Source organism: Monomorium pharaonis, chromosome 7, assembly GCF_013373865.1.
Source record: "Monomorium pharaonis isolate MP-MQ-018 chromosome 7, ASM1337386v2, whole genome shotgun sequence".
In the NCBI taxonomy this organism is placed as follows: domain Eukaryota; kingdom Metazoa; phylum Arthropoda; class Insecta; order Hymenoptera; family Formicidae; genus Monomorium; species Monomorium pharaonis.
The window spans coordinates 19,508,917-19,535,641 of record NC_050473.1 but is presented as its reverse complement, the minus strand read 5'-3'; the positions used below and the strand labels follow the sequence as shown (position 1 = coordinate 19,535,641).

Here is a 26,725-nt window from a genome sequence, read left to right as displayed (position 1 = left end):
ATTTGCAAATTCTGTTCTTATAGAAAAGTTGAAAATTTATTGGCTATTGTATGGCTTTTAACCAATAAACTTGCAACTTTTCTGTTAGAGCGGGTATTTGCGCATACGTTTTCTTGCGAATGAATTCAAGAATCGAGCCCCAGGGGCCCGATTCTTGAAGTCATTCGCAAGAGAAACGTATACGCAAATACTCGCTCTAACAGAAAGTTGTAAGTTTATTGGTTAATAGCCATACGATAGCCAATAAATTTCTAACTTTTCTGTAAGAACAGAATTTGCGAATACGTTTCTCTTGCGAATAAATTCAAGAATCGAGCCCCAGGCCTAAACCTAACTGAGCTGCTCCTTCCACTTGATTGATCGGCGGTGGCCGGGACAGTTTTGCGTCCGCCAATCAAGCGCGAGATCGCCGGGACAGTGGACACGCGCTACGACGTCGAACATCTCAACGCGCCGCACGCGCCACGGTCGAGATATCTCGTAGCAGACGACGCGCCGCACGGATCGACTTGACAGCTCACTCCGTATTTTCACGTGTCCCATCGCGCATCGCATTGCGTAACTGGAGTCCCGACTTCCAGGGAGGAGCAGCTCCCCTTTTGCGGTGAGTAATGAAAATCGTTCGTCACGTTAGCTTTGTCACGTCGCTTATCGTTCGCCGTCGTCGTCGTCGGACGCACACGATCGACGGGCCGACGGACAGCTGATCGGACACGACAATCGTGCGGGCAGACAGGCAAAGCAGGGCAAGCAGGCTGTTTTGACATTGCTATGCTGAGTCGCCGTTTGCGATCGTTCATCGATGGCCAATTGGCCGCTGTCGGATTCGGTTTCCCAGCCAATCGTAGCTATCCGCGGCGATCGGTGAGGGGGGGAGGGAGAGGGGCGACCGCGACCGAAAACCTGGCGCAATCTGTTACGACACGAGTCGTGTCCTTCTCGCCTCCGCTCTCGAATCGTCGCCTCGTTTCAATGTATGCGACGCGACAGTGGGACGGGGGACGAAACGGAGGGATGGGGGAGGGGACTGGAAGCGAGATGACGAACCGTATATCTCGCCGTACGTTTAAACGCGATTCCCCCTCGACGCGATTCCCCCGCGACGCAGCAGCAGCGCGCGGCGCAATACCTCGATCGATTCGAACGCACGTATACGCGATTCGATCGGACCTTGAAACGCGCGCGGGCGCGTGTGTGTTTGCGCGAAAGCGCTTTTTTAACCTTGTGGCCCCCGTAAAAGCGCACGGCGCTCGTCGGAAAACGGCAGATAAGATGATACTTTTATCGTACGAGGAACGCGATGATCGCCGGAGGATCCCATGGTTTTTCCGTGCGGGATAGGAATTCGTGGCCGTTTATCTCGAGCATTTGGACGAGCGAAGAGGTACGTGCTGTGTACGCGCTTTTTCTCTCTCTCTCTCTCTCGGTGATTTTCGCCCGAAGTGAGGTTTGTAATAGTGTCGCAAAGGTGGAACGATGACAGGACCGTTTCGCGCGTACGTCATCAATTTCCGTCGATAACGCACACGTCAAAGTAAATACATGAGAGTAATGCGCGAGTTACATAAACGAGTTTCGCGCGCGCGCGAGTGTCATATGCGCGCGTATCTTTTTCTCTCTCTCTCTCTCCTTTTTTTTCTTCTTTAAACCGGAATATTCGATCGATTGATTACGCGAACGGCGCGTAACGCGAAAGCTCGATTATCTTGGGGCAGAAAAAGCGGGATTTATGTAAGCGCACCGTGCGGGACGACGAGTTTCCGCTATCCGTCAGTAAAAATGAAAATTTAAAAAACGATCAGGCAAGATGGCGGTTCGCGCGCCACGCAGGGGCGGCAGAAAAGACTCCGGAACGAGGGATAGAACTCGCGCGCACGCGCGCGACAAGGATCGACGCATCCTCACGAGGGGAAAAGTAACTTAATCGTTTATTCGGTTTATTGTTAAATGTTTTAATCCCACGACGCGGCTATATTAAGCCGTGACATCAGGAGCGAGAAATCGTGCGAATTTTTTGCCACGCGCTATATGTACACATCATAATAAATTAGTTTTCCGCTTGACAATATAATGTCATTCGCATTCGATAGTTGCACTGAGATGTCCCCAGCCTGGCTTGATTGGACCGGGAGTGGAAAATTGAACCAAAAATTTAAACAGTAAATGATAAGAGTAAAGTAAAGAAAAAGCCATTTTGCGAGGCATCTGCGTTTTGGAAAAATTTTGAAAATTAATAATATACTAAGTTACGTTAAAGAATCGATGAGATGTCATATGTTTCTTAATAAATATGTTTATTCATATGCAAATTTACTGCTGCAAGATATCATTGAAAAGCATTTTTGATATTTGTAACATTTTCTTTTAATAATTTAAATTATCTTCTTAAATTATCATCCCTGATGATCTTATTTGATCTTCAAATTGCTTGAAAATGTTAATAAAATTACATAAAAGAAATATCAACATTTAAAATTAATTATAATCAAATAAGTTTCATCTTTCTTTAATGAGTCGTATTTTTATATACTGATTTATGTTCTTGTATTATAATTGAAATTATTTTGAATTGTTTTACGGTAATAATGTGTATTTTTTATTTTTACACTATTTTTGTACTATTGTGTTAACACATATTGGACCGATGTTCAATAACTTTTCGTTTGGACATAAATTGCACGCGCCCTACATTATATATATATATATATATATATATATATATATAGAGAGAGAGAGAGAGAGAGAGAGAGAGAGAGAGAGAGAGAGAGAGAGAGAGAGAGAGAGAGAGAGAGAGAGAGAGAGAGAGAGAGAAAGGGAGAGAGACTAATAATTTTATCAATATCTATTATATAATCTATTATTATATAGTATAAGGTTAATAATATTTCCCTAATGTAATAACTGTGTCGTTTTTAATATATAAGTATTAATACACTTATGAAATATTTTATGATAACGCTATGTGTGATAACGAAAATATCAAACGATTTATAGAAAGCACATACGTAGCAGGAAACATGTTAATAGGTACGCATGACACAAGACAAGAATTTTAAGAAATTAAAAATTCATGATACTTTAATTATATACAATTATATATAATTAAATTTAAAAAAATTTTGCTCATTTTATGTAAAATTTTGTTTTCGAGAAAAATTGTTTTATAATAATTTTGTTTCACTTTTTATGCTTTCTCATTTTATTATCCTATTATGGTTAGGTTCAGAAATATTACCCGAGTATTCTTATGTATCTTTTTATTTTTGTTCAACATTTGGTGACAACAAGGAAAAATGAAATATAGAATACTTGTGAAATGTTTTCATAAAGTGATTAGTTTAGAGACATCTGGTAAATCAATAAGAATAATTATTAACAATTATTCTATACTATAAAGGACAGATAACTGTTATTTCGGACAACTTTTTAAAATTTATTTTTACCAAACTCAATTTTGTTCTTTATTTTGACAATATTACTGGAAATTTTTTTCTTAATTAGGAGAATTTCTTAATTCCAATGTTTAATATTGTACTAATAAGCGAATTTTTACGAAAACAATCGATAAAAATTTAAATTTATACAATATTAATCATTTTGTTTTGTCTTGTCTTCTGTTAATTATACTTTTTAATTTTTTAAATAAAACGATCAAAATTAAATAAAAATTATTTAAATTTGTTTTTATTTTTGATTATTTTAAATATATTTTAAATTTAACCAAGAGTTTGTTCCAATGCAATAGAAACAATTTTAAATTAAAAAAATTGCGCAGTTTTTTATTTTAGTATACGCAGAAAATTTCATATTATGCGCAGACTCCTGACAGACAAACTGATTTGGAAACATGTAGGGACAAAGCTATAAAATTTTCAAGTAATTTCCGTTTTTCATTTCCTCCAAGACAATGTAGCTACTCTAATAATATTTCATACGTGTCATCGGTAATCTGTACGCTTCGTCAAATCAATGAACTTTTTCACATATATCGTAACTGTACGCGATAACATTTCACCGTCAGCAGTTCAAGAGAAAGGGGAATCAAACCACGAACAACGAGCCACGAGTACGATTAAAATAAACCGTGAATAATCGTGAAAAGTGACTATGAATGATCATTTTTTAATGGAATTTCGATGCCTTTTCGTCCTCGTTGCGAAAAATTTATTGGCGCCCCGACGAGGTACCTCGCGCGACGCACGGTACTCAGGCACGGGCCTGAGACGCGAGGACGGCCGCGATTGGCGCGGTGGGGAGTAAATCCTCACGTATGTTGCGACAGGTTTCCGAACGCAGGAACGGACGGCTTCCGCTGACTGGTCGTACCTGTAGACGTGTGCACGCGCGCGTATATGTGCATATGCGTGTGCTGCCTGCCTGTACTGCCGTTACCTCGCATCGTCTCTCTGCCCTGTCTGTGTGCTGGCGCGTGTGACATCGACGACGGGGGCGGAGCGTCCCGTGCCCACCCAGTCCTAACCAACCCGACGACCAGCGTCTGACCGCGTCGACATTCCGGTCGGCTCATCTACAGTGCGCGTCTCGGGCACCCGTGTGTGTCTTGTCTCGTTTTCCCCTCGTTGCGCTCGGAGAGCAGTTCGGAGCGCGTGCGTGCGTGCGTGCGTGCATGCGCACGCGTGATATGTGTGTGCGTGCGTGCATGCGCGCGCACACTGTGCTACACTACTCTAGCAGCAGCAGCAGCAGCAGCATACGGATACGAGACGGTTCCCTTGTGCGTCGTGGCGCGGACCGCCACGAACGCTCTCGCTTCTCTCGCTCTCGCAGGGCTGCTACGCTCCGAGCCCAGCAGCAGCACCAGCACCAGCACCAGCAGCGGCAGTGTCGTGTCTCCGCGCGTGTGCGTTCATGTGCGCGTTTACGTCCTGCGTTGTGCCTGCGATAGAACGAAGGGGAAAAAACGAAGAGGAGAAGGTCTGCGTCTCGCCTCGTCTCTCTTCTCGTTGCGTCGCGTCGCGTTTCACCAGCCTCGTGATAGAGGGAGAGCTTTTATAGGCCGAGAGAGGATAATTAAAACCTCGTTTTCTCGTCATCATCATCATCATCATCATCGTCGTCGTCGTCCGTCGCCGCGATGCCCTGGGCGTGTTTCAACCGCATTCAGGTAAAAGGCGCATATATGTACAACGCATACTTGGCTCGCCAGCGCACTGTTTTCGAATCTCGGGTTCTCCTCCGACGAGAACGTTGCGAGGAAGTGCGTGGGGGCGTACGAGACGGGTTGGGAGGGAGAGGTGACGGGACGTAGGTACGACCGTCGACGTGAGAAGAGGGAGGGGGGAACGTTACGATTAAGGGTGAAGGGACGAGGAGAGGAAAGGGCTCCCCTCTCCCCCTTTTTTTTTCCTTTTTGGAAGATTTCAACCTGAGGTCACGCACGGTGAAACGGGAAAGAGAGAGAGAGAGAGAGAGAGAGAGAGAAAGGGAGAGAAAAAAGTGAGAGAGCGCGTGCGGATCGCACGGTAGGACAAGGAGAGTGGAAACCCGTCCTCCATTGCTCGATCGCGAGCAAATGGTGGCTTGCTACACGAGTCTCTTTGTTACGAATACGAGGAGTTCGACCGACGAGCAGCCCGCTCGCGCAAAGCGGCCGTCGTCGTTGTCGTCGTCGTTGTCGTCGTCGCTGTTGTCTCTGACTCGCGCGTCTCTTTGTCACGACTGAGTAATCCGTCAGACTCGTGAGAAAGGGCGAAGGGGTCCCTCCCCCCGCCGTGATGTCAACGGCACAATTTTGCCTCAACCAGCGATAACGAACGAACGAACGAACGAACGAACGAACGGACAGACAGACGGACGGGCCAAACCAGACCAACCGAGCCATCCAGCCAGCCAGTCGGTCGGCCAGCCAGCCAGCCAGCCAGCGATCGAGCGAGCAAAGCAAAGCAGCAGTCCGTAGTGTTTGTTATGATTCTCGGTTCGTTACTATCTTTCAGAGCGCGCGGGGAGGGAAGGGAAAGCATTAATTGCGTATCGCGTACCCCGCGGCCGTTTTATTTAGTCACGCTCTTGTTATTCGGGCGCATATGGCTCGCGCTGCGGCACCAATCCTTTTTTTTTATCTCTCTCTCTTTCTCTTGTTTTCCCTCTTTTTCTTGGAAATCGCGCCGTCGATATCACCGCCGCCGACTGCTGTTCAGTAGTTCGACGGCTACGCCGCGGAGCTCGGAGTTTAACGGGAGCGGCGGCCCTCAACGGGGGCATTTAAATCCTTTTGTTGCTGTGCGCTCGTTTAAATCCGAGTGGGCGAGCACCCGCTGGCTCCTCGACGACGGGGACAAATGAAGGCAGCCTCTCGCGAACGGTACAGTACCCGTTCGTCCATCCGTCCGTCCGTCCGTTCATTCGTTCGTTCGTTCGTTCGTTCGTTTGTTCGTTCGTTCGTTCGTTCGTTCGTCCGTTCGTTCGTCCATGCACGCGCGATAATCGAAAGTAAACGCTCGTTCGCATCGCGCGAGCGCGACAGCGTTAATGTTTTCCAACAACAAAGGGGGCAGACCGCGCGAGGACAGGGAGACTCGGCGTTCGGACAATGTGCAGCCCATTTTTTTCTCCTCATTTTTTTTCTTTTTCTCTCCAGTATAGCTGCGTCCGCAGCTCTCCTCCACCATTGTGTGTCGTACGCAAATGAGAGTGCGTTACGTGGTAGCTCCGACCTGGCGCTCGAGTCATCACTCGAGAGATCCTTCCTTTTTCCCTCTTTCCTCTTTCCTGAATAATTCAAATTTGATCGTCGGAAGTTGTACTAGTCTCGAACAAAATGTTATATCTATCGGAACTTTCTAAAGATTCAAGGTTATTTTTGGTACATATTTAAAGTATTTTTTTTGTTCTTTGTTCCCAAATCTATCAGACCATTGGTGACCATAGTTATGCGTAAATGTGAAGAGGGGGGGGGGAGGATCGCCGTGTTTAAGTCATGTTCGTGTAATTAAACGTACGCCGTTGGTTTTCTCTTTTTACAGACAGAATAGTGGCATGAGTCGATTAATCTATGGCAGATCAACAAGATCAGTTGTCATCAGGGGGGTCTGTAGAGAAGGCCAGTGCTTCAGCAGACACCTCTAAGCTTAGGGGGAAGGGCTCTAGCGGTGGCACGAGCGGTTACAGAAAACGACAGTGTACTGGTGCAATCCCGGATAGCGTGGAAGAGAAGAGGCGTCGACAGACCGCAGTTGGTGACCCGCAGACATCTCAGGCTGACGTTGGCATAGCGCACACGCACTCGACCGACTCTTCCAGGGCAGAGGGCAGAATCAGGAGCGAACGACGAAATCATGGAGCTGGCTTAGAATCTTATCCAGGTAAACTTGCACCCTCCAGTTACACCATTGTCACTGTCAATATCCTTTATCGCACAGTGGTACTGATGCTTGATTACCAAAAAATTTGAATCATCAGTATTTGGCATCAATCAATCAATCAATATTAATCACATATGATTAATAATATTGTCGTACTTGTGGATATTATCAGTATTATTGATCTCTATTTGGATCACCATAAATATTCCATATTAATTCATCGATATTGACTGCATACAATCAACATTATTAGTATTTGTGGGTATAGACAGTACTATTGATTGTGTAAAGTTCTTATTTGGATCACCGTCAATATTCCATATTAATCCATCAATATTGACCATACATGATCAACAATATTGTCAGTATTTATGGGTACAAACAATACTATTGATCATGTAAGATCCTTATTTGGATATTAATCCATCAATATTGACTACATATGATCATATTATCAGTATTTATGGGTACTGTCAGAACTATTGATCATGTAAGGTCCCTTATGCAAATCAGTGATACATGTGACTAAAAGTGCTGCTTCACTTTCAAGTGTTACTGTTGTATCATCTTGCGAATCAGTCTTTGCTCGTTATTCCACTGAGTGCAACAGATGAATCTTCCTATCTGAACCGTCTGTGGAGGTTGTCGCTTGAGCCCTTCTACCTACGGGTGGCTTTGTTTTTATTCATCAAGCAAACTCGTTGTTTTGTGTCGAATTACGTGATATTGTCGAGTGACCGTGTTGAAATATTTACTGCCAACAGATACCGACTGGAGGTCGCATCATAAGATTCACCAAGCCAGCTACAGCAGCAGCAGCGGTAGTGGTGCGAGGGTGCGTAGTGCAGCGAGGACGAATCTGCCGGAGTTGAATTTAACACCTACCGATTGTGTGGCGTCGCGGACCCGTTCCCGTACACCACAGAATCCTCAGGCGTTGGCACAGGGAATCAGCAGCTACGATCTGCCATCACTGCCCAGTGGATACGGTAGCCGGAAGACGAGCAGTACCTACGGCGGCGCGGTAGCGTCATCGAGTGCGACGTCGATCACTAGTCATCCATCCACGTCGAGAGGCAGAGGAGGTTAGTGGCACTACTCCTTTCCAATCGCTTTTTTTCTTATTATCAGACTGCTGGAATGTGATGTGTGATTTGCGTGAAGATACAATTTTGTTTCAAGATTGCTTACGTTAATTACGTCTATAATGACTCTTAAAACCGACAACAAAGTCTTTCAATTTTAAAACCTTAGCAAATACTTGTATTTACAGATTTATTTTATATTTATATTTTATTGAGCATATATATGTATTTTGTTCTTTTTTTTTTAAGTTTTTAATACTTATTAAAGGGTATTTTTCAAAATTGTTTAACTTGTGACATTAGATATCTCTGAGATTTAAATTTTAATAAATTAACACAATAAATATTTTTTATTCTACATCAAAAACTTTTTAATCTGATAAAAGCAAAATTAATGAATTCTGTTTTACAAATAATTCATAACAAACGTTACAATTTTAGCCGACATAAAATTTGTTAAATGTAATTTACATATATAACTGCATTAATTGCTCTATCGATTTAAAAAGATTTTTTGTAGCTTTGATCATTTTATAGTAGCAGAGTTAATTCTTTGTTGTAAATTTGATTTTTTTTTTTAACAATACATACAGAGAGAAGAAAGAACAAATTGTACAAGCATGTTAACTTACATAAATCTGAACAAAAAGCTCTTTATGAAATACATATCTTTATATATATATTTTTTTTTTCACATATGTGTGCGCACATTTGTTATGTAACGTTTGCTAATTCTTTGGCAGACTTGGAAAATTTTTGTTTTGTTTTTTTCCCCCTTTCCCTGGAATTATGACGCAGTATAGAGAAATATATGACACATAGAACTCGTGTTTTATTGCGATTTTGATATATCAATGACAAAGTGTCTGTGTGTAAATGAGAAAGGGAGTGATTCAGCCGTTAAAAGGCAGAAAGTGTGAAAATGATTTCGAGATAGGAATATTATAAAATTTAGAAAACACAAGCATATTATCAAGATAAGAGTCATAGATCAGACTGTATCATTAGGCCAGAGGATGAGCGAATGTCTGGAAGGATTTGTGTCTGCTGTCAAAGCACTTTTTCCAATATCAACACAAACCTACCATCAAGAAGGTAAGCTTCAAGGAGTACACACTTCGTACACCACATTTTCTTCCTTCCCTTATTTTGCTCTTACGAATTCTCGCGAGTAGTTTAAACGAGTCATTGAACGCCATTCTCAACTTATTTCTCTATACATCCATATGCAAATATCATCATTTACTGTACTTAATATCAGGTAAACTTCTGTGTCAAGTTCATTCATGCATGTAGTATTAATTATGCATAAATATATTTAATACAGTTCTCTCCATTAATTTTGATTCTATTAAATTAATTACTACAATTACGATATTTTTAAAAACGCATTATTACAACGTAGCGTTATGATGTTGAATCTAAATCTTTTTTTTTTGTTACGTACATAATAAAATTATATTGATAATTTGTATATAATTGGACATATTGAAAATTAAAAATATTTTTATGTTTCTTACGGACGAAAGGTTATTCATTTATATTTGAATATTAATATTATACAAATATTGTGTTGAAAGTTTTGTAAACTATTTGCAAACATTTTCGTAAAGTTATTTAACATATAACATATCATATATCATACAATTATACATAAGCAGAATGCTTTTTAACAATTAAGTAAAGTGTTATATGAAAAAGTTAAATAATTTGTATGAAAATTACTATTATTTAAGTTTTTATATATATTTAATTTAAAGTAATTTTTTTATAATTGAAATTATGTATGTAATATTATGCAGTTAATTTTTATAACTGTCAAATTTTATTATATATTTGTAAAATAATATGTATCATAAATAACATAATTTTAATTTTTTTCAGATTTAATCAATCTATATTAGTTTCTTTAAATTTAAAGTTTTTCAACTTAAAAAAGAGAGGATATATAACTTTTCTTTACATATGTTTTTTTAACAATGGAATTTTTGATATTGCTATCTTCAAAGTCATAAAGAATAAAAAATTTAAGCAATAAAAACGATAATTTTTTATTAAAAAATAGTTTTTCTTTATAATATTGATAGATATTAATGTGAAAAAAAATTAAAAGAATTGTATGTAATGATTTAAATGTGATAAGTGTCATTGGAACATTTTTACTAATATAATATTATATTTGAAAAAAAAATTATAATTTAATCTATAAATCATGAACATTTTATACTTTTACACAAAAATGATCGATGAAATTTTATTGTTTTATTATAAAATAAACTTTAAATTCCTTTCTTATATAATTTTTTAAATTCAGAATAGCTTTTTAAAATTTTTATGTTTTGTTATGATTAAATTACTAAAGACTCTTTCCATAAGATTTAATTACTATTTTAAAAAATTATATTCTAAATTTAAATAACTATACAATCAAAAAAATTGAAAAAACTGAAGAATCTTCCTAATAGAATTTGTAAAACAATCTTATGTGTTAATTGAAAATAATATAATATGTTATAAATGGGATAAAAATTGTAATTATATTTACTTTTTTTCTTTTGTCGAAAATCTGTTAAGAGATAATGTATTAAAATTGAAAGTTCTATGAATGAGTTATTTTATTTTGGAATTCTGAAACTTATATCTGAAACTTAATTAACTTCTCAATGTTAATAGAAATGATTAAACATAGTTGATAGATATACATACAAGATATATATATGATCGATAAAGTGTTATGTTTGGATATTTTTTAAATATCCAATACTAGTTTCTAAAATATCTGTATTGATATATTTTATATTACTTTTATTTACATTTTCTCTAAGTTTTTTTAAAAATGATATTGCTTTAACGAAAAATTAGATATCCCTATACTTACGACGTAGTTATGTGCCAAGACTTGATCGTAAATCGTAAATCAAACAGCAATATAACATTAAATGCGCTAAAAACTATTATACAGAAAAAATAAATATTATATATATACATCATTAAACTGATATATTATTGATATTATTTTATATGCAAGTAAAACAAAACTTTTTAAGAATATAATTTTTAATATAATTTACTACAATATATACTATAACATAATTATTATGAATTAATATTAAAAGCACAGATTTAATTTCAACAGCTGATCAAACTATGATATTCTTTTTTTAAAATATAACTTTAATATAACATTTAATATAATATTTAATTTATATCATGGATTAACGAGTGCTTGATTAGGTTCATTATAATTTACATTTTCAGTTAATATGCTGATTGTATGAGTCCAAAAATTTGTAAATTGAAATAATTGTAAGTAGAGGGAGACATCTGATCTTTCAAGACAAACTATCTTATATGAGAGGTGAATTTTGTTGCGTAATAATACTTTTGTTATCAGATATTATCATTTGTAATCATTAATTTCCTTTTTTACCATTTGCTAAGAAGTTGACTGTTAGGAAGTTTTAATGTGGAACGTATGAAATAAATAATTATTTCTCATATATATATGTGTGTGCGTGTGCGTGTGTGTATATAATACATGTTTGTTTTATTTAAAAAATTGTATATTAACATTGTGTATCAGAAATTGTACGTTTTATTGTAATTTTTTGATAGGTTAGCTACAAAAGAAAGAGAAAAGTCTTTAATGTTTAATATAGAAAATATCCTAGACATTGCGTAATAACAGTTAATAATATAATAGATCTTTTAGATCATCTCAAGATCAAAATCTCAGGGTAGGTACTTATGAAAACCCAAGAAAATTTGGAATTTTCAGGAGACTTAATTTTTACTCTTAAAAATGATGAATTTTTATGGGATTTTATTGATACTCAGAAAAATTTTTGAAAATTTACTTTTAAATTAAAAACATTTTTTTTACTAAATTATTTTTTTATATTTTCCACACGCACGCACACACACACGCGCGCGCGCGCGCACATGGATACTTACAGTGATATCATAAAGGACGTAGTCTCGTATAGAAGAATACGTGAAGGGAATGTTAAAAGAAGTCGCTCAAGAAAAACCGCGTTTTGTAATTATCCTTTGATTGATATATGTTATCTAAACTAACTTTATTATAATTTAATATTAATTTCTTATTTTATAATTCTGCAATCTATTTTCAATTTAATTTATAATAATACTTATTATTCTATATTGATAGTGTATGTTTAACCATTTTCAAATTCTGTATTTTTGATAATCTGGATTCACCTAAAGTAGACAGAGTGTTATATATTATGACATTAATTATATATATTTTAGTATTTTTTTTTATTTAATATTTATATAATAATTAAATCTGAAGTGGTCTTGTAATTATATGATTAAAGAATATTAAAAAGCGAATAATAAAATGAATTTATTTTAAAGTTATATTAAGTTTTTTAAAAATTTTATTTGAAATTTTGATTAAACTTCCTGGAAAATCCTAGAATTCTCAGGGACTTCTTTCATAAAATTTACGTACCTACCTTGAATCTTAAATATTAAAAACATTATAATTAAATCTTTATTATTTGTGCAAAATTATTCGAGAAAAAGTGTTCGTATTTTTATATATATTTGGTGGTTTTGATAGTTTTCAGCTTCCATATTAGTGATTTACACCGAGCGATTAGGTCTAGATATAATTTTTGGTCTTGTATTAGATACTTGCAAAAATTTATATGAATATTAAAGCCATATTAAAATTGTGATAGAATAATGTTCATCAATTTTAAGGTATCCTGCAAAAGATTTCTTAATGTATGGATTTTTATCGAGCAATACTTTCAATTTTGTTATTCTTTATCTCGTTTGGATGATCAGAACATGGATTATCGTTTATCTAACATAAGGACCATTTGTGAATTATTTAAACTTTTCAGAGAACAGTGGATACAATATTCTTTCCATAAGTCTCATAAATAAGTTTTTTGTTTGTTGCAGCAGTTTTACCTAGATTAAAGTAATAAAACATGTAGTAACAAAGGTGAACATTATCTGGTTTTATTTTCAATCACGCTAAATATGATATTTTGTTCGAAGTTATGAATCATCAACTCTCAGTATCAATTCTTACGGAATGTAGTTAACATTTAAAAACAAAGAAGCAACTTAAAAGTATCTAAACACTAAGTTATTGCTACAGTTATTTATTCGTGATTATGAATTTTTGCAATTACCTAAAATTCTAGTTGTGTTGTTACTTATCAATTATTTTTTATTACTGTACATTTTTACACCTACAAGGGGAACACCAAAGAGTTTTCCCTCCGATTATGCCGAGTTTTATACACTGACAAAAAGAATGCTTAAGTCAAATAAATATTTATTTGAATAGGACCAATAACATATTTTATAGAAAATGAATAATATTTATTTTAAATAAGAAATATTTTCTAAATTATAGAAGGTAGTACTTATTTTAAATAAGTATTATTGATTTTCTATAAAATATGTTATTGGTACTATTCGAATGAATATTTGAGTTAAGCATTCTTTTCTATCAGTGTATATGTTATAGTTCACTCTTTACTTTATGTTAAAGTTATGCCAGGTTGTAAGAATCAATTTTCAACTAGTGATGTAGCCCAGTCAGTAAGGCGCTTGGCTGCTACATATACTATTACTACTATTACTACTACTACTACTACTACTACTACTACTACTACTACTACTACGTACATATACAAGAAAAGGACTTTCTGTGTAGTCAAAATTTGGTCTAGTTTTTCTCAAGAATGCTTAAGATTTGCATTGTATAATTTTAACATGAAATAAAGGGACAGTGGACTACAACATGTATAAAACTCGGCATAATTGAAGGGAAAACTCTTTGATGTTTCTCTTGTTAGATCTAATGGAAAACTAAAGGCAAGAATCTAATTTATATAAAATTTATATTTTAAAAAATCACTGAGCTCTCACTAATCTGTTTTGTCTAAGGTCTACTTCCAAAGTTAAAAGATAATTTCATTTTTTTCAAATTTGCTTCGATACAACGTTTGTACCTGTCTCAACTGTCACATGCGAGTTCTGAGATTTATGAGAGTAAAAATTAAGTGTCTTGACATGAAAGAAACTGCATAATATTAGAGAAACTTGGGTCAATGCGACATTGTTAAACATTAGTGTTTTGTAGCACTGAATGATGGCATGAAAATCATTTTCCCTCCAAAAATTCCTCAGACTGAAAGATTATTTTATTTCTTTTAAATTCGCTTCAGTACAGTTTGTTTGTATCTATCTCGACAGCCACAATGCGAGTTTTCAGATTTATGAAGTAGGATGACACGCAGTGTCTTCTTTGTAAGAAGAAACTTGCATGATGAAATTTTCATTTTCTAGAAAATCTCAGGTCAATGCAAATATATCCGTATCTGGTATTATCTGATAACAAAGATAAAAATTACTTTTCCTTTAGGTAAAATACAAAAAAATTCCTCCTTTTTTTCTGTCGCTTGGTGTAAGCTGCTTATAAGTTGAGAATCACCAAATATATATATTTTTTAAATTTAGATGCATAATCTTTGTAAATAATATTTATATCATACATTTATATAGATGTTGTTAGCAATGCTGTGACATTTAGATAATTTTACGATATTTATATTAGTGCCGTGATCTCTAATTTCTGTGTCTCGGAAAAAGCGCGCGACATTAAATGTCGCTAAAACTATATGCTGCTAATTGGGAAGATGTTTACGAGCTAAACAATTTTATATTAAAAAAAAGAACTAAAATATAAGATTGTTTGATTTTATATTAAATAAGGTATCTATTTTTACAATCATAGACAAAATTGTATATATAAAATTGCATGAGATATCATGATAGAAATCATACATCACTTATAATGATCGAACTTGCGAAAATGTTTGACTCTCGTAATTGTGAATAAATAAGATATCGTGTATCATTTTCTTTTCCGTTCCGAAGGTATCTCACCTCCGTGCGTTGGAAATGTAAATACTAAGGAAATGTTACGGTACTCGTACAGTAACTTTGACATCCATAAATGAGAATCTACTCATTGCGCGCGCAGTTATAGATAACCACATGCGACAAAAAAGCTCCTAGTATCTTTGTCCTACATATCTCAATGATTACGTGACATTTGGATATTTTAGATTCAAAATCACACGGTGGTGCGACCTGTAGCGCAACCAGCAGCAGCAGCAGTACGAGTAGTCAAGTTCTGGGTGTCAAGTCCAGCATCAGAGTGGGTAACGCAGCAAGTAACTCTGTGGAGAGTGGTGGGGGGGCGTTGGCACATGACGGGGCAGGCACGAGTGGCATCGCGTCAACTGCCAATCCACCTGTGTCTGCCGCCGTTTCTGCCAACCCTGCACACCCTCATTCTACACACAAGCACTTGCTACGCTCTCGCGCGAAAGCTTCTGGTGAACAACCCAAGGAACTGCCATCCAGCAACAAAACTTCGGGGAAGCATCACAAGAAAGATACTACAACGGGTTCCTGCTCGAGTTCCAGGTACAACTAATTGAAATATTGCTTCTTTTTTTCAAACATGAATATCCAAGATTTTATGTAATAACAAATTAAAAAATTATAACAATATCTGATGTCATTACAGACATCGCTCCTCATCGCGCGTGAGGAAGCCGGTGGTGGAAAGTGGCTCTGGCGGACTAGGTAGTGTAATGTCAGGCAATGACACCATCAGCGCTACATCGGTATCATCTTCTATCCCCAGCAATCAGTTAGTTTCAACCACAGGTGAGGAGGAGTCGGCATCAACTGCGACATCCGCCACAGGTTAAATGCCATTGATTGATGTCTAAGCTTGATGAGTAATAAATACGCTTATACGAATTTTATTAGACCGCCTCATTCAAAATGTCGATTTCCTGCTTGCACGCGAAGCTGGTGGAGGACCATCTGGAATGTCAGGAACGACTGGTGATAGCGAGAGCGACGATGGGGAAGTTGGACGATTGCAGGCTCTGTTGGAAGCCAGAGGATTACCGCCGCACGTGTTCGGCGCGTTAGGACCGCGGATGCAACACTTACTTAACAGAAGCATGGGTGCGAGCTCCGGTATGAGAATAATTAATGTCTTTTTGTTATTTTAATTTAATTGGAGTTCATACTTTGCCATGCTCGTGACAAGTACAATCTTTAATTGTATGACGCACTATCTATATTTGTCGAAATTTATTCAGTTTACTAATCTTTATTTAAATAATTTACAGCTGCGAAAGCACAACAGCTACTAGCTGGTTTGCAAGCTGTCGAGGATGAGGGAGAACAATTGCAGGCTGTCATGAACATGGGAGAGATTCTCGTAATGGGCAACGAAGATACTTTGACTGGTTTCCCTGTCAAACAAGTGGTTGCAGCTTTAATTAATTTATTGGGAATCGAGCATAATTTTGCGATAATGACTCACGCGTGTCGTGCCCTTACATATATGATGGAGGCACTGCCACGATCGTCCACTGTTGTGGTGGACGCGGTGCCAGTATTCCTGCAAAAACTCGAATCCATCGAGTGCATGGACGTAGCTGAACAATGTTTGACGGCATTAGCCATGTTGTCGCGCAGACACAGCAAAACAATTTTACATGCGGTACGTACACATGTTCCATCTAACTTGCATATAATGCGCAATTTTTTCTTAATTCACCCGAGTGTCTTCTTTACAGTAAACAGTTCAACATATAATTTTATGTATAAGAATTTTTTGCGGGATCATCAAAAGATCTTTATTGTATTTTTAGATATTTTATCTTTTCATCGTTAGAATACACACACACACACACACACACACAACGCACACGCGCACACATATCACGTCAGAATATAAACTATAATATTACGTTAGAATATTGATTTCTAATTTTATTTTATTTTGGCATTTTTAATATTTCTAAAATTATTCATTTATTAAGAAATAAAATTAATTTTCCATTTTTCTAAAGTGAAAAATTATTATAGACTGTTCATTTTGAATTAAGGTAACTTTGATCTGAAGTTTTTTTATGCTTTTAACACATCCTATGTTTTTGTAAACTCACATTCAAGGTGTTATAAAAAAACCATTAGTTATAAAAAAAAATTATAAAATAATCTGATACTGTACATGAATAATTATACGAAATGTTTACTATCAAGGAAAACCAGGAAAATCGAGAATTTTTAAGGAATTTATTTTTTACTTTTGAAAATAATAGATTTTTATGGAATTTTATTACTATCAGGAAAATTGTTAAATTTTACTCTCAAATTTGAATTCTATCTTTTCTAACAAAGTTTTTTTTATAACAAAAACGATTAGCAATAAAAATATATTATAAACATCTACATTCTCTGATTTGCAAGTTTTTGTAAAAAAATTTAATGACAATATATTATTCTATTATGTTATTGTGTATTTAATTATTTTTCGAATCATATATTTCCGTGAGCTAGGTTTATGTATTACGACTAGATAATTATATCCCATTTAAATCATATTTTTTAGTATTTTCTCAAATTATATTAAAAATTAGTTTTAAAGTTTTTTTGATTGCTTGAGAGAAGACATAATTTTAAAAAATTATTTTAAAATTGCATTAAAAAATTCTCTAATTAATGGAATTTTGAATAAAATTTCTGGAAAATCTGGAAATTCTCTGGAAAAGAAATCTTTTTACAAAATTGTAAATATCTTGTTATGATATGCAGTAATAAATAATGCAGTATTTATATTAGATTTTTTGGACTTTCTTTTTTATAATTTCTCTAATTTTTAATTATTATGAAATACATTTTATTTAATAAATATAATAAACAAAAATTTTCTGAGTCGATGTGGATGCCGACTCAGCAACGTGGTAGACTAGTTATCTGAAATTTATGTAGCATGGATGTGTCAAATAACGACGAAGATTCAAGTGTTAAAATTAGATATCATTTTTTCTATTGTTTTACGTGATATTATGTATTACTTTAGAAATATGTAATTTTACTATTTACTGTGAATTATAATTAATGTGAATATAATTATAGCGTAATCTTTTTATTTTTAGGGTGGAGTATCAGCTTGTTTGAAATTTGTTGATTTCTTCAACATCACGGCGCAACGTGCAGCATTAACAATTACTGCAAATTGCTGTCAGAATCTTCATCCTGATGATTTTCATCTTGTAGTTGATAGTCTGCCGTTATTAACGAGCAGATTGACAAATCAAGATAAGAAGAGTGTCGAGTGTGTATGTCAAGCATTCAGTCGATTAGTTGATAGTTTTCAACATGATCCCGTAATGCTGCATAAAATTATCAATGCCGAACTCTTACAGAATCTGCAACAGCTGGTATGTGCGCGCGACTTTAAATAATTATTGTTATATCTTCGTGCATTTATTCTATGTCTGCATATTACAGCTCATGATTACGCCGCCGGTTAACAGCACTAACAATTTCATAACTGTATTACGAATGCTCTCTGTGATATCGAATCGCTGTCCCGACTTGGCACAGTTGTTGCTGCAACAAAATATAGCTTTCACATTAAGTTATCTCTTAACCGGATCTCTGGAAGTCAAAACGGAGGACGTGGAGTTGGTGCCGCGTACGCCACAGGAGTGGTTCGAAATTACGTGTTTAATCGAAGAACTTATGCCTCCGTTGCCAACTGATGGGATATTTAGTGTAAATAGCTTACTTGAAAGGACCAGCAATCAACAGGAGACTGTCCAGTGGGAATGGCGCGACGAAAGACAGTGTTCCCATCCGTTCAGTACTATAGATTCTAGAATTATTGAGGTAATTTGAATACATTAAACGCTTTGACGAACAATTGGTAAAAGGTTAAATTGTTAAAAGTAATCGTTTAATCGTATTTTTAGATGGCGTTTCAAAATGGCGAAGATGAGATATGCCTTACCTCTTTAGGACGAACTTACACTATAGATCTGACTGTGATGAAACAAATTAACGAGGATATAGGAATGGCAAGAAGTATATTTCGGAGAGTAAACGCCAATCCCACTGAGGGGAAGAGTCCAACTTGCTCATCTAGGTACAAATTTGTGATCTTTCAAAGTTACAAGCACTGTTTTGTTTATTTAACATAATAGTTAACATAGCTCTTACGATATTGATTGCAGTATGGATGTTGTGCCTCCAGTAATCGAAACGAACGAATGGCTAGTGTCTTTTATTCGAACTTTATTCTCTGTACTATATGAGGTTTATAGCAGCTCAGCCGGGCCCGCCGTAAAATGCAAATGCCTCCGAGCTCTCCTACGTATGGTATATTATGCTTCAACTGATTTACTTAAGGTGAGATAAAAATCTTGACAGTAATTTCTCTATAATTTGCGATGTATACTTCATGTGTGAATGCTTTTTTTACACATAGGATGTTCTAAAAAATCAAGTGGTTTCGTCGCACATAGCTGGTATGTTAGCGTCACAGGATTTGCGTATAGTTATCGGGGCTCTTCAAATGGCGAGTATCCTGATGAAAAGATTGCCGCAAGTGTTTGGGGTTCATTTTCATCGCGAGGGTGTGCTGCATCAAGTCCGTCAATTAGCAGATCCCGAAGTACCTCTCGGTGTTTCACCACCTAAGTGCCCTTCTGGTAAATTGTGCCAACTTTCTATTCTTATCCTCATTTTTGTCTTTCGTTATCATTGTTTCAATACGTTTTACATGACAATTTGCTGCATACATTGTGATTATCATATGACATTTTACATTGTATTTAGGTACATCATTACCAAGCCCACAGCCAGGTCCGTCTAATACACCACTTTCTTCCACCACAATGTTGTCTTCTAATAGTGCCACGTCTCCGGTTGTCTCTCCATCCTCGAATGGCAACGGCATATTGTTCGGCACAATCGCGTCGTCATGCCAGTATAAACCAAATATCAGTGCTTCGCTGGAACCACACAGAACGGAGTTAAACAACAGTATAGAGGAAAGCACACCGCAAAGTGCTCACTTGTTAGTACAAGAGATTCTATGATATATTTATAAATTAATTTATATAGCTTTGCACTTATGGATCGTCTTTATTTATTTATTAGGAGAATCGGTGACGTGTTGAAGAAGAAGCGGCAGAATAAGAAGGGTCGTTTCTCGAGACTGGGAAGTGCCACCACACCGCAACAAACGCAACAACCGGAGTCAATGTTCACCGGTTTTACCCCGAAGAACAATCGATTTTTGGGGAATCTTAATCCAGCCAAATGGGGTCGGAAATCGTCCTCGTCTAGCACTAGCAGCGACAAGAGGGACTCGAGCTCGTCCACGAATCTATCGAAACCGCCGAGCAATCCAAGCTTGACTGGCGGAAATCGAGATAAGGCAAAAGCGTGGGTACGCGAACAAGCTGCTCAATTTCTGACAAGATATCAAGATGATGCACCCTGCTCGCATCCCGCTCTAACGGTTCTCGCTCGGCTGACTGCTGCCATACAGCGATTGCAATCAAATGTAAGTGAATATGTATATCATAAATAAAAATCGCAAAACATTGGATGTTTATCAAGAAATTTACATTACGTTTCATATTAAATAGCGGCGTTATATTTACAGTCATAAAACTAATTATTATGAAAAAAACTTTTTAAAAACCCTTGCCATTGTTTGGCATGCACTTTTTTCAAAAAGTTTTCTATTTGTAGCATAAAATAAACTTTTAATAGCTTGTGTTCGAAAAATTAGTTTCTTGACTCAATATAAAATTATCTGTATTTAATACTATTTCATCACAATTTTATCATTTTTTACACACTTTCGGACTTGTAAAAATGAAGATAAAAATAAAGTAAAATCGGCGTTTTATTACATTTTTATTGCTTTTTAATCTGATTTTGTTAATGACAGGCTAGTAAATTTTTTTAGTTTACTTTGATGGAAATGTATTATGTAAGGATTTTTACTTCCAATCGAGTTTTCCCCAAAAATTATATCTTATTTACGGATATGGATAAGTTAACTACTTGGAAGCATTTTTTGATTAGTTAAATTCTTTAGCCAGTCAAGTATTTTAAAGCATTTACAGCATTAAATTGATCGCACTCTTTGATGAACTTATAGCATAAAATAAATTCTCAATTCTATGTTTGGACAATTATTTTCATAACGGTGTGTCAATATATACCTATATGTAACGTAATCAACCTTACACAAACACACACACATACAACACACTACACACACATACACACTACACACATAAAAGGTATTTATATCTCCATACTTATGTTTATAGGAATTAGATGAAATGTTGTCAGCATTAACAGAATTACGGGATATAGTTCTCGAGAGTGACATATCGCCGTTTGAAATGAATTACAGTGGCCTTATCAAGGCCCTGTTGAACTACCTCACTACTACAGATGCACCGGGCAATCGCTACGACCGTCTTCGTATGTTTTGGAAATTATTTGCGGAGTCTACCGTAAGTCTAAGAGTCTATTGATTTTTCTGGTTGTGTCCATGCCGAATGCGACGTGTATATAATCCTATTCTTGGATCTGATATTTCATCCAGATGCAACAAAATAATGATATCATGGATCTTAATCCCGGGGCGTTTGGTGCTTTAGTAACGAAACTGAACAGTTGCGTTGCACAGCTAGAACAATTTCCAGTGAAGGTTCATGATTTACCTGCCGGTTCTGGCGCAGGTCGTGGCGGCACCAGTGCTCTCAAGTTCTTTAACACACATCAACTTAAGGTAATTGATCGCGCGTTATCTAAAATAAATAAAATGTAACTATTGCGAGATGTTCAGATGTAAATGCAAACGTCGTTGTGCAGTGTAATCTTCAACGGCATCCAGACTGTAACAATCTAAAACAATGGAAGGGCGGTACTGTAAAGATAGATCCACTTGCATTGGTACAGGCGATTGAACGTTATTTGATGGTACGTGGATACGGCAGAATACGGGACGCTGATTCGATGGTCAGCGATGATGACAATAGCGAGGATGACATTGATGATACTTTGGTATATTTCTTTCTACCAAAACATCTATCTTTAGATTAGAATAAACCGATAAAATTTGACAGTTACACGTTTGCTTTTTTTCTTTCTTTTCTTCCCAGGCGGCAGTCGTGATAAGTCAAGGACCACCGAAACACAAACTTCAATTTTTAATCGGCGACGTGGTCCTACCTTTCAATATGACAGTCTATCAGGCCGTTAGGCAATTTGGGTGTTCCGGAGTGGATCACTCCGAGGCAGAGGCCGACAGTGAACCGCCGTTAGGACACGATGCGGTGTGGGTGCAAACCCACACGATATACTACCGGTATTTTCAGACATCTTAAAACACGAGCACGATTCATTTTCCTCTTCTTTTTTTTTCTCTTTTAATTTTCCGTGAATAAAGTTGTACTGACATCTTTATTCTCAAGACTAGATTTTTTTGTTCCACTTTGTTGAACGCTTTTGCAAGTTTATTTACTGATTAGCAAACATATTTCATTCTTTTTGGACGCAGACCTGTACCGGAAGAGGACGCCGCGACCTCTCCAAAGTTAGGGTCGAGTTCACAGGGTAATAGCAGGAAGGGCAAGGGAAAAAGTACAAAGATTAGTTCGAAGAGGAAAGAGGATAGTCTCTGGTTGGAAGGCACGGTTCCACCTCAGCACTGTCCTCTCACGCCATATCTGTCTCCCACGTTACCACCTTCGGTGACCATCGCGGACGCCTCCCTCGATGGATTGTGTCTGCTGCGGCTCTTACATGCTCTCAATCGCCATTGGGGCATACTGTTCCCTCATCTGAAAAGCATGAGTCTACTGTCACCTCAGGATTTCATCAACAACAAGATCGCTGCGAAAGCCAGCAGGCAGCTACAAGATCCGCTGGTGATCATGACCGGAAACTTACCATCCTGGTTACAACAGATAGCGTCTGTCTGGTCAGTAGAATGGATAGAGCATCAATCATTGGTTTATCTAATTTTCGTATAGTTTCAGGAATTTATTTGCAATTATTGAATATTTTATTTTCCAGTCCTTTTCTCTTTCCGTTCGAGACGAGGCAGCTCTTGTTGTATGCGACGTCATTCGATCGTGATAGAGCGTTGCAGCGCCTCTTGGATTCCGCACCGGAACTGTCAGGATCAGATAGTCAAGAGCGAGTCACGCCACGCTTAGAACGAAGGAAGAGAACTATCTCAAGAACAGATATTCTTAAGCAAGCGGAACAAGTGATTCAAGACTTAGCCTCTAACAAGGCCTTACTCGAAGTGCAATATGTTAACGAGGTTGGATAATTTTTTATATACACGTCTCCTGTCGAGCTTTATCAATCTGCGAGTCTCTAATATGAGCTATTCGTACTTTCAGGTCGGTACCGGCCTCGGTCCAACTCTGGAATTCTACGCTCTAGTCTCCAAGGAACTGCAACGTACTGACTTAGACTTATGGCACGGCAGTTCAAATCCTACTGAGAATGGATACGTTAATTCCTCACATGGACTCTTCCCGACGCCAATCCCATGGAACACTAAAGTTTCCCATTTAGCAAAATTGAAGACCAAGTTTAAATTCCTCGGGAAATTCATGGCGAAAGCGATATATGACTCCAGAATGGTAAAAATTAGTTTTTAACGTTCGCAAAATTTTTTCAAATTCCTTTTCTTGATCAGCGCTTTTAACTCATCGAATCGTTTCTTTTTTAGTTGGATTTGCCATTTAGTCCAACTTTTTACCGCTGGTTACTGGGAGAGGAGCATACTCTCACGTTAGCAGACTTAGCGTATGTGTGTCCCGACGTATATCGCACTCTCAACAAACTCCAAGAGGTCGTGAGGAAGAAGGAAGTCATGGAGAAGGATCAGACGCTACGACCGCATGAGAAAGCGCAGCTGATAGAGGCTCTTGATTTAGACTCATGTCCGATTTCTGAACTAGGTCTTGTATTTGAGTTGCCGGGCTACGAAAATATCGAATTGCGGAAAGGCGGTAGCGAAATATCCGTTACTATTCATAATTTGGATCAATATATTAAGGTAAATGCAAATTGCTTGACTAGCGTTTTCCTTTACCGCTGTCGTTCGGGGGTTGTCATGGTAGTCTCACACAATCTATAAAATTTTAGCTGGTGATTCATTGGTTCTTATACGAAGGCGTGTTCAGACAAATGGAAGCTTTCCGAGAAGGTTTCGAATCGGTATTCCCTCCGTCGCAACTGAGACTATTTTTCCCGGAGGAGCTGGAGGCGGTGTTCTGCGGCCACGCGCAAACCGGGGGATTGTGGGACGTGAAAACACTTGCCGAGTGCTGTAGAACCGATCACGGTTACACGCCGGACTCACGGGCCATTCGTTTTCTGTTCGAGGTCATGTCAAAGTACAACAGCGAGGAGCAGCGACAGTTCATTCAGTTCGTCACCGGTTCACCGCGCTTGCCTGTTGGAGGTAGAGTACTTCGATCCACCATTTTTTTTTTTATATTTACATTATCGTACGAAAGAGATTGTAATAACGAAGTGCACACACGCTTATATTTTCAGGTTTCAAAAGTTTAACGCCTCCGTTAACAATAGTGCGCAAAACCTTCGATCCGTCTATGAAGACAGATGATTTTCTACCATCAGTAATGACTTGTGTTAACTACCTAAAACTGCCTGATTATACCACTTTGGAAATAATGCGGGAAAAGTTACGGATAGCCGCGCAAGAGGGTCAACACTCGTTTCATCTCTCCTAGAAACGGATGGAAGATCAGCGCTTTATTTTCTTCTTTACTTTTACATTATTCAAGCCGCATATTCGAACTTCGTTTAAGGTCCACGTAAAATTTTACGTACGTTGCCAGTGAGTAAATCCAATGTGACAATGGTTTTACTATTTTGTGTGATTTCTTTTGAGGACACTTTATTTTTTGGGGAAAAAAAATCGTCCGAGCAATACTTCTTTATTTTGGTGTTTATATCTTTGCGATTTGGATTGTGATATACTTTGATCAGGAAGAAAAGTGCAAAACTGCATAATTAATCGAACCGCGCGTGTTTACGCTGTCGCGAACAACTGCGAACCGAATGGCTTGCAAGCGACCTCGTTTTTTAGAGAAAAGAAACTTATCTTCAGTGTGTTACAATAAAAAAAAGAAAAAGATTGTAAATATAGTTTAATATACGCAAGTCGATATAAATACTTTATATTATAGTAACGAGAAAAATGATATTGCTATAAGAAAACAGAATACTAACTGAATATAATATAATCCGAGAGAGAAAGAGAGGAAGACGTTTACTAGACATAAGTAAATTTTATATCAGTGATGCGTTAAAAAGCATCGCCATACATCGCGCCAATCCCCCCCACCCTCCTCGTGTTCCGCGATCGCGGAAGAAATTAAAATTTACGAGCTAAAATCAGCAGGAAGACGCGCACGCCCGCGACTAAGGTGCACGGGCGCGTCTCTCGTTGTCGGAAACAACGCTATTTCCAAACATACACAATACACACACAATATCGTATCTCTCGCTGCTATTTTCTATTTTGTAATCGATCTCTTCGTGTTCGCGTCGCTTTTAAGTTCCAACCGAGAATGCAATGCGCGAGAACGTAGCGTAACGCTCTTACATTTAAGTTTCAATCAATGTGTAAACGTTCATCGATGTTAATTGATATTTTTATTCTAAGTAAATTGATCCCCCCCCTCCCTCGATCGTTACTTTATTTAATAAGAGTGCAACCGGAATCGCTACGAATCGTCGCGACACATTCGCGTGAATCGAAGGGAAATGCCGATATTCATTTACTTACAAGCAAGTCGTATTTAGAGGCAAAAAAAGAAAAAAAATTGTAAGAGAACTGTATGATACGATGAAATAGAATGGATATAAAGTGAAGCTGGTGTATATCAAATGGATAATAAATACAAGGTGCATTATGTCGCCGCGCACAGAAACGTGGAATCTACATGAAAAACTGCGAGAGAAAGAGTGTGTGAAGCAAATTGGCCATCTACACGTCAGAAATCTGATTCTATATTGTTAAATATTTTGTGTAATAATATCGCGCACATGAACGGACATTCTTCTTGATTTTGTTATATACTCCAGGGTAATCTGCTTTCGGAGAGTCAGATATTTTTATTATCAGGAATTGTAATTCATTTTATGTTGCCGTATTTACCGCCATAGAATTTTTTTTAGATACATTGTACGCTGACACGCCGATGTACCTTACATTACATGATTACGTTTACTAAATATGTGAACTCCGCAATACATTTGCATAATTCTTTTTTAATTTTATTTTTCACTTTTGTGTGTGACGAATCGCAAGTGATGGTACAATGCGCAAAAAATCAAGGAAACAAAGCAGAGAAGACTTGGGTA

The 26,725-nt window shown here is 37.1% G+C and overlaps 1 protein-coding gene across 7 annotated transcripts; it reads left to right on the top strand.

The window, feature by feature from the left end:
- The first annotated feature begins 477 nt into the window (after positions 1-477).
- LOC105836689 (E3 ubiquitin-protein ligase TRIP12) lies at positions 478-26,288 on the top strand. 7 transcript variants are annotated; one of them, XM_036289281.1, is made up of 25 exons: positions 478-604; positions 6,984-7,322; positions 8,087-8,407; positions 9,416-9,502; positions 15,529-15,892; positions 15,996-16,177; positions 16,244-16,459; positions 16,615-16,991; positions 18,433-18,717; positions 18,788-19,168; positions 19,252-19,424; positions 19,513-19,687; positions 19,767-19,989; positions 20,117-20,357; positions 20,441-20,849; positions 21,631-21,819; positions 21,912-22,097; positions 22,181-22,372; positions 22,471-22,676; positions 22,869-23,291; positions 23,387-23,639; positions 23,722-23,967; positions 24,057-24,386; positions 24,476-24,794; positions 24,890-25,086. In XM_036289281.1, exons 2-25 carry the CDS (start codon positions 7,013-7,015, stop codon positions 25,084-25,086), a joined length of 6,285 nt encoding a protein of 2,094 aa, XP_036145174.1. In that variant the 5' UTR covers positions 478-604; positions 6,984-7,012. The 7 variants fall into 7 exon arrangements, with proteins under 7 accessions (XP_036145174.1, XP_036145175.1, XP_028050917.1 ...); XM_036289282.1 differs by lacking the exon at positions 478-604 and adding an exon at positions 622-1,384; XM_028195115.2 differs by lacking the exon at positions 478-604 and adding an exon at positions 3,737-5,125 and having other exon boundaries at positions 15,996-16,138; positions 16,286-16,459.
- The last annotated feature ends 437 nt before the right edge of the window (positions 26,289-26,725 follow it).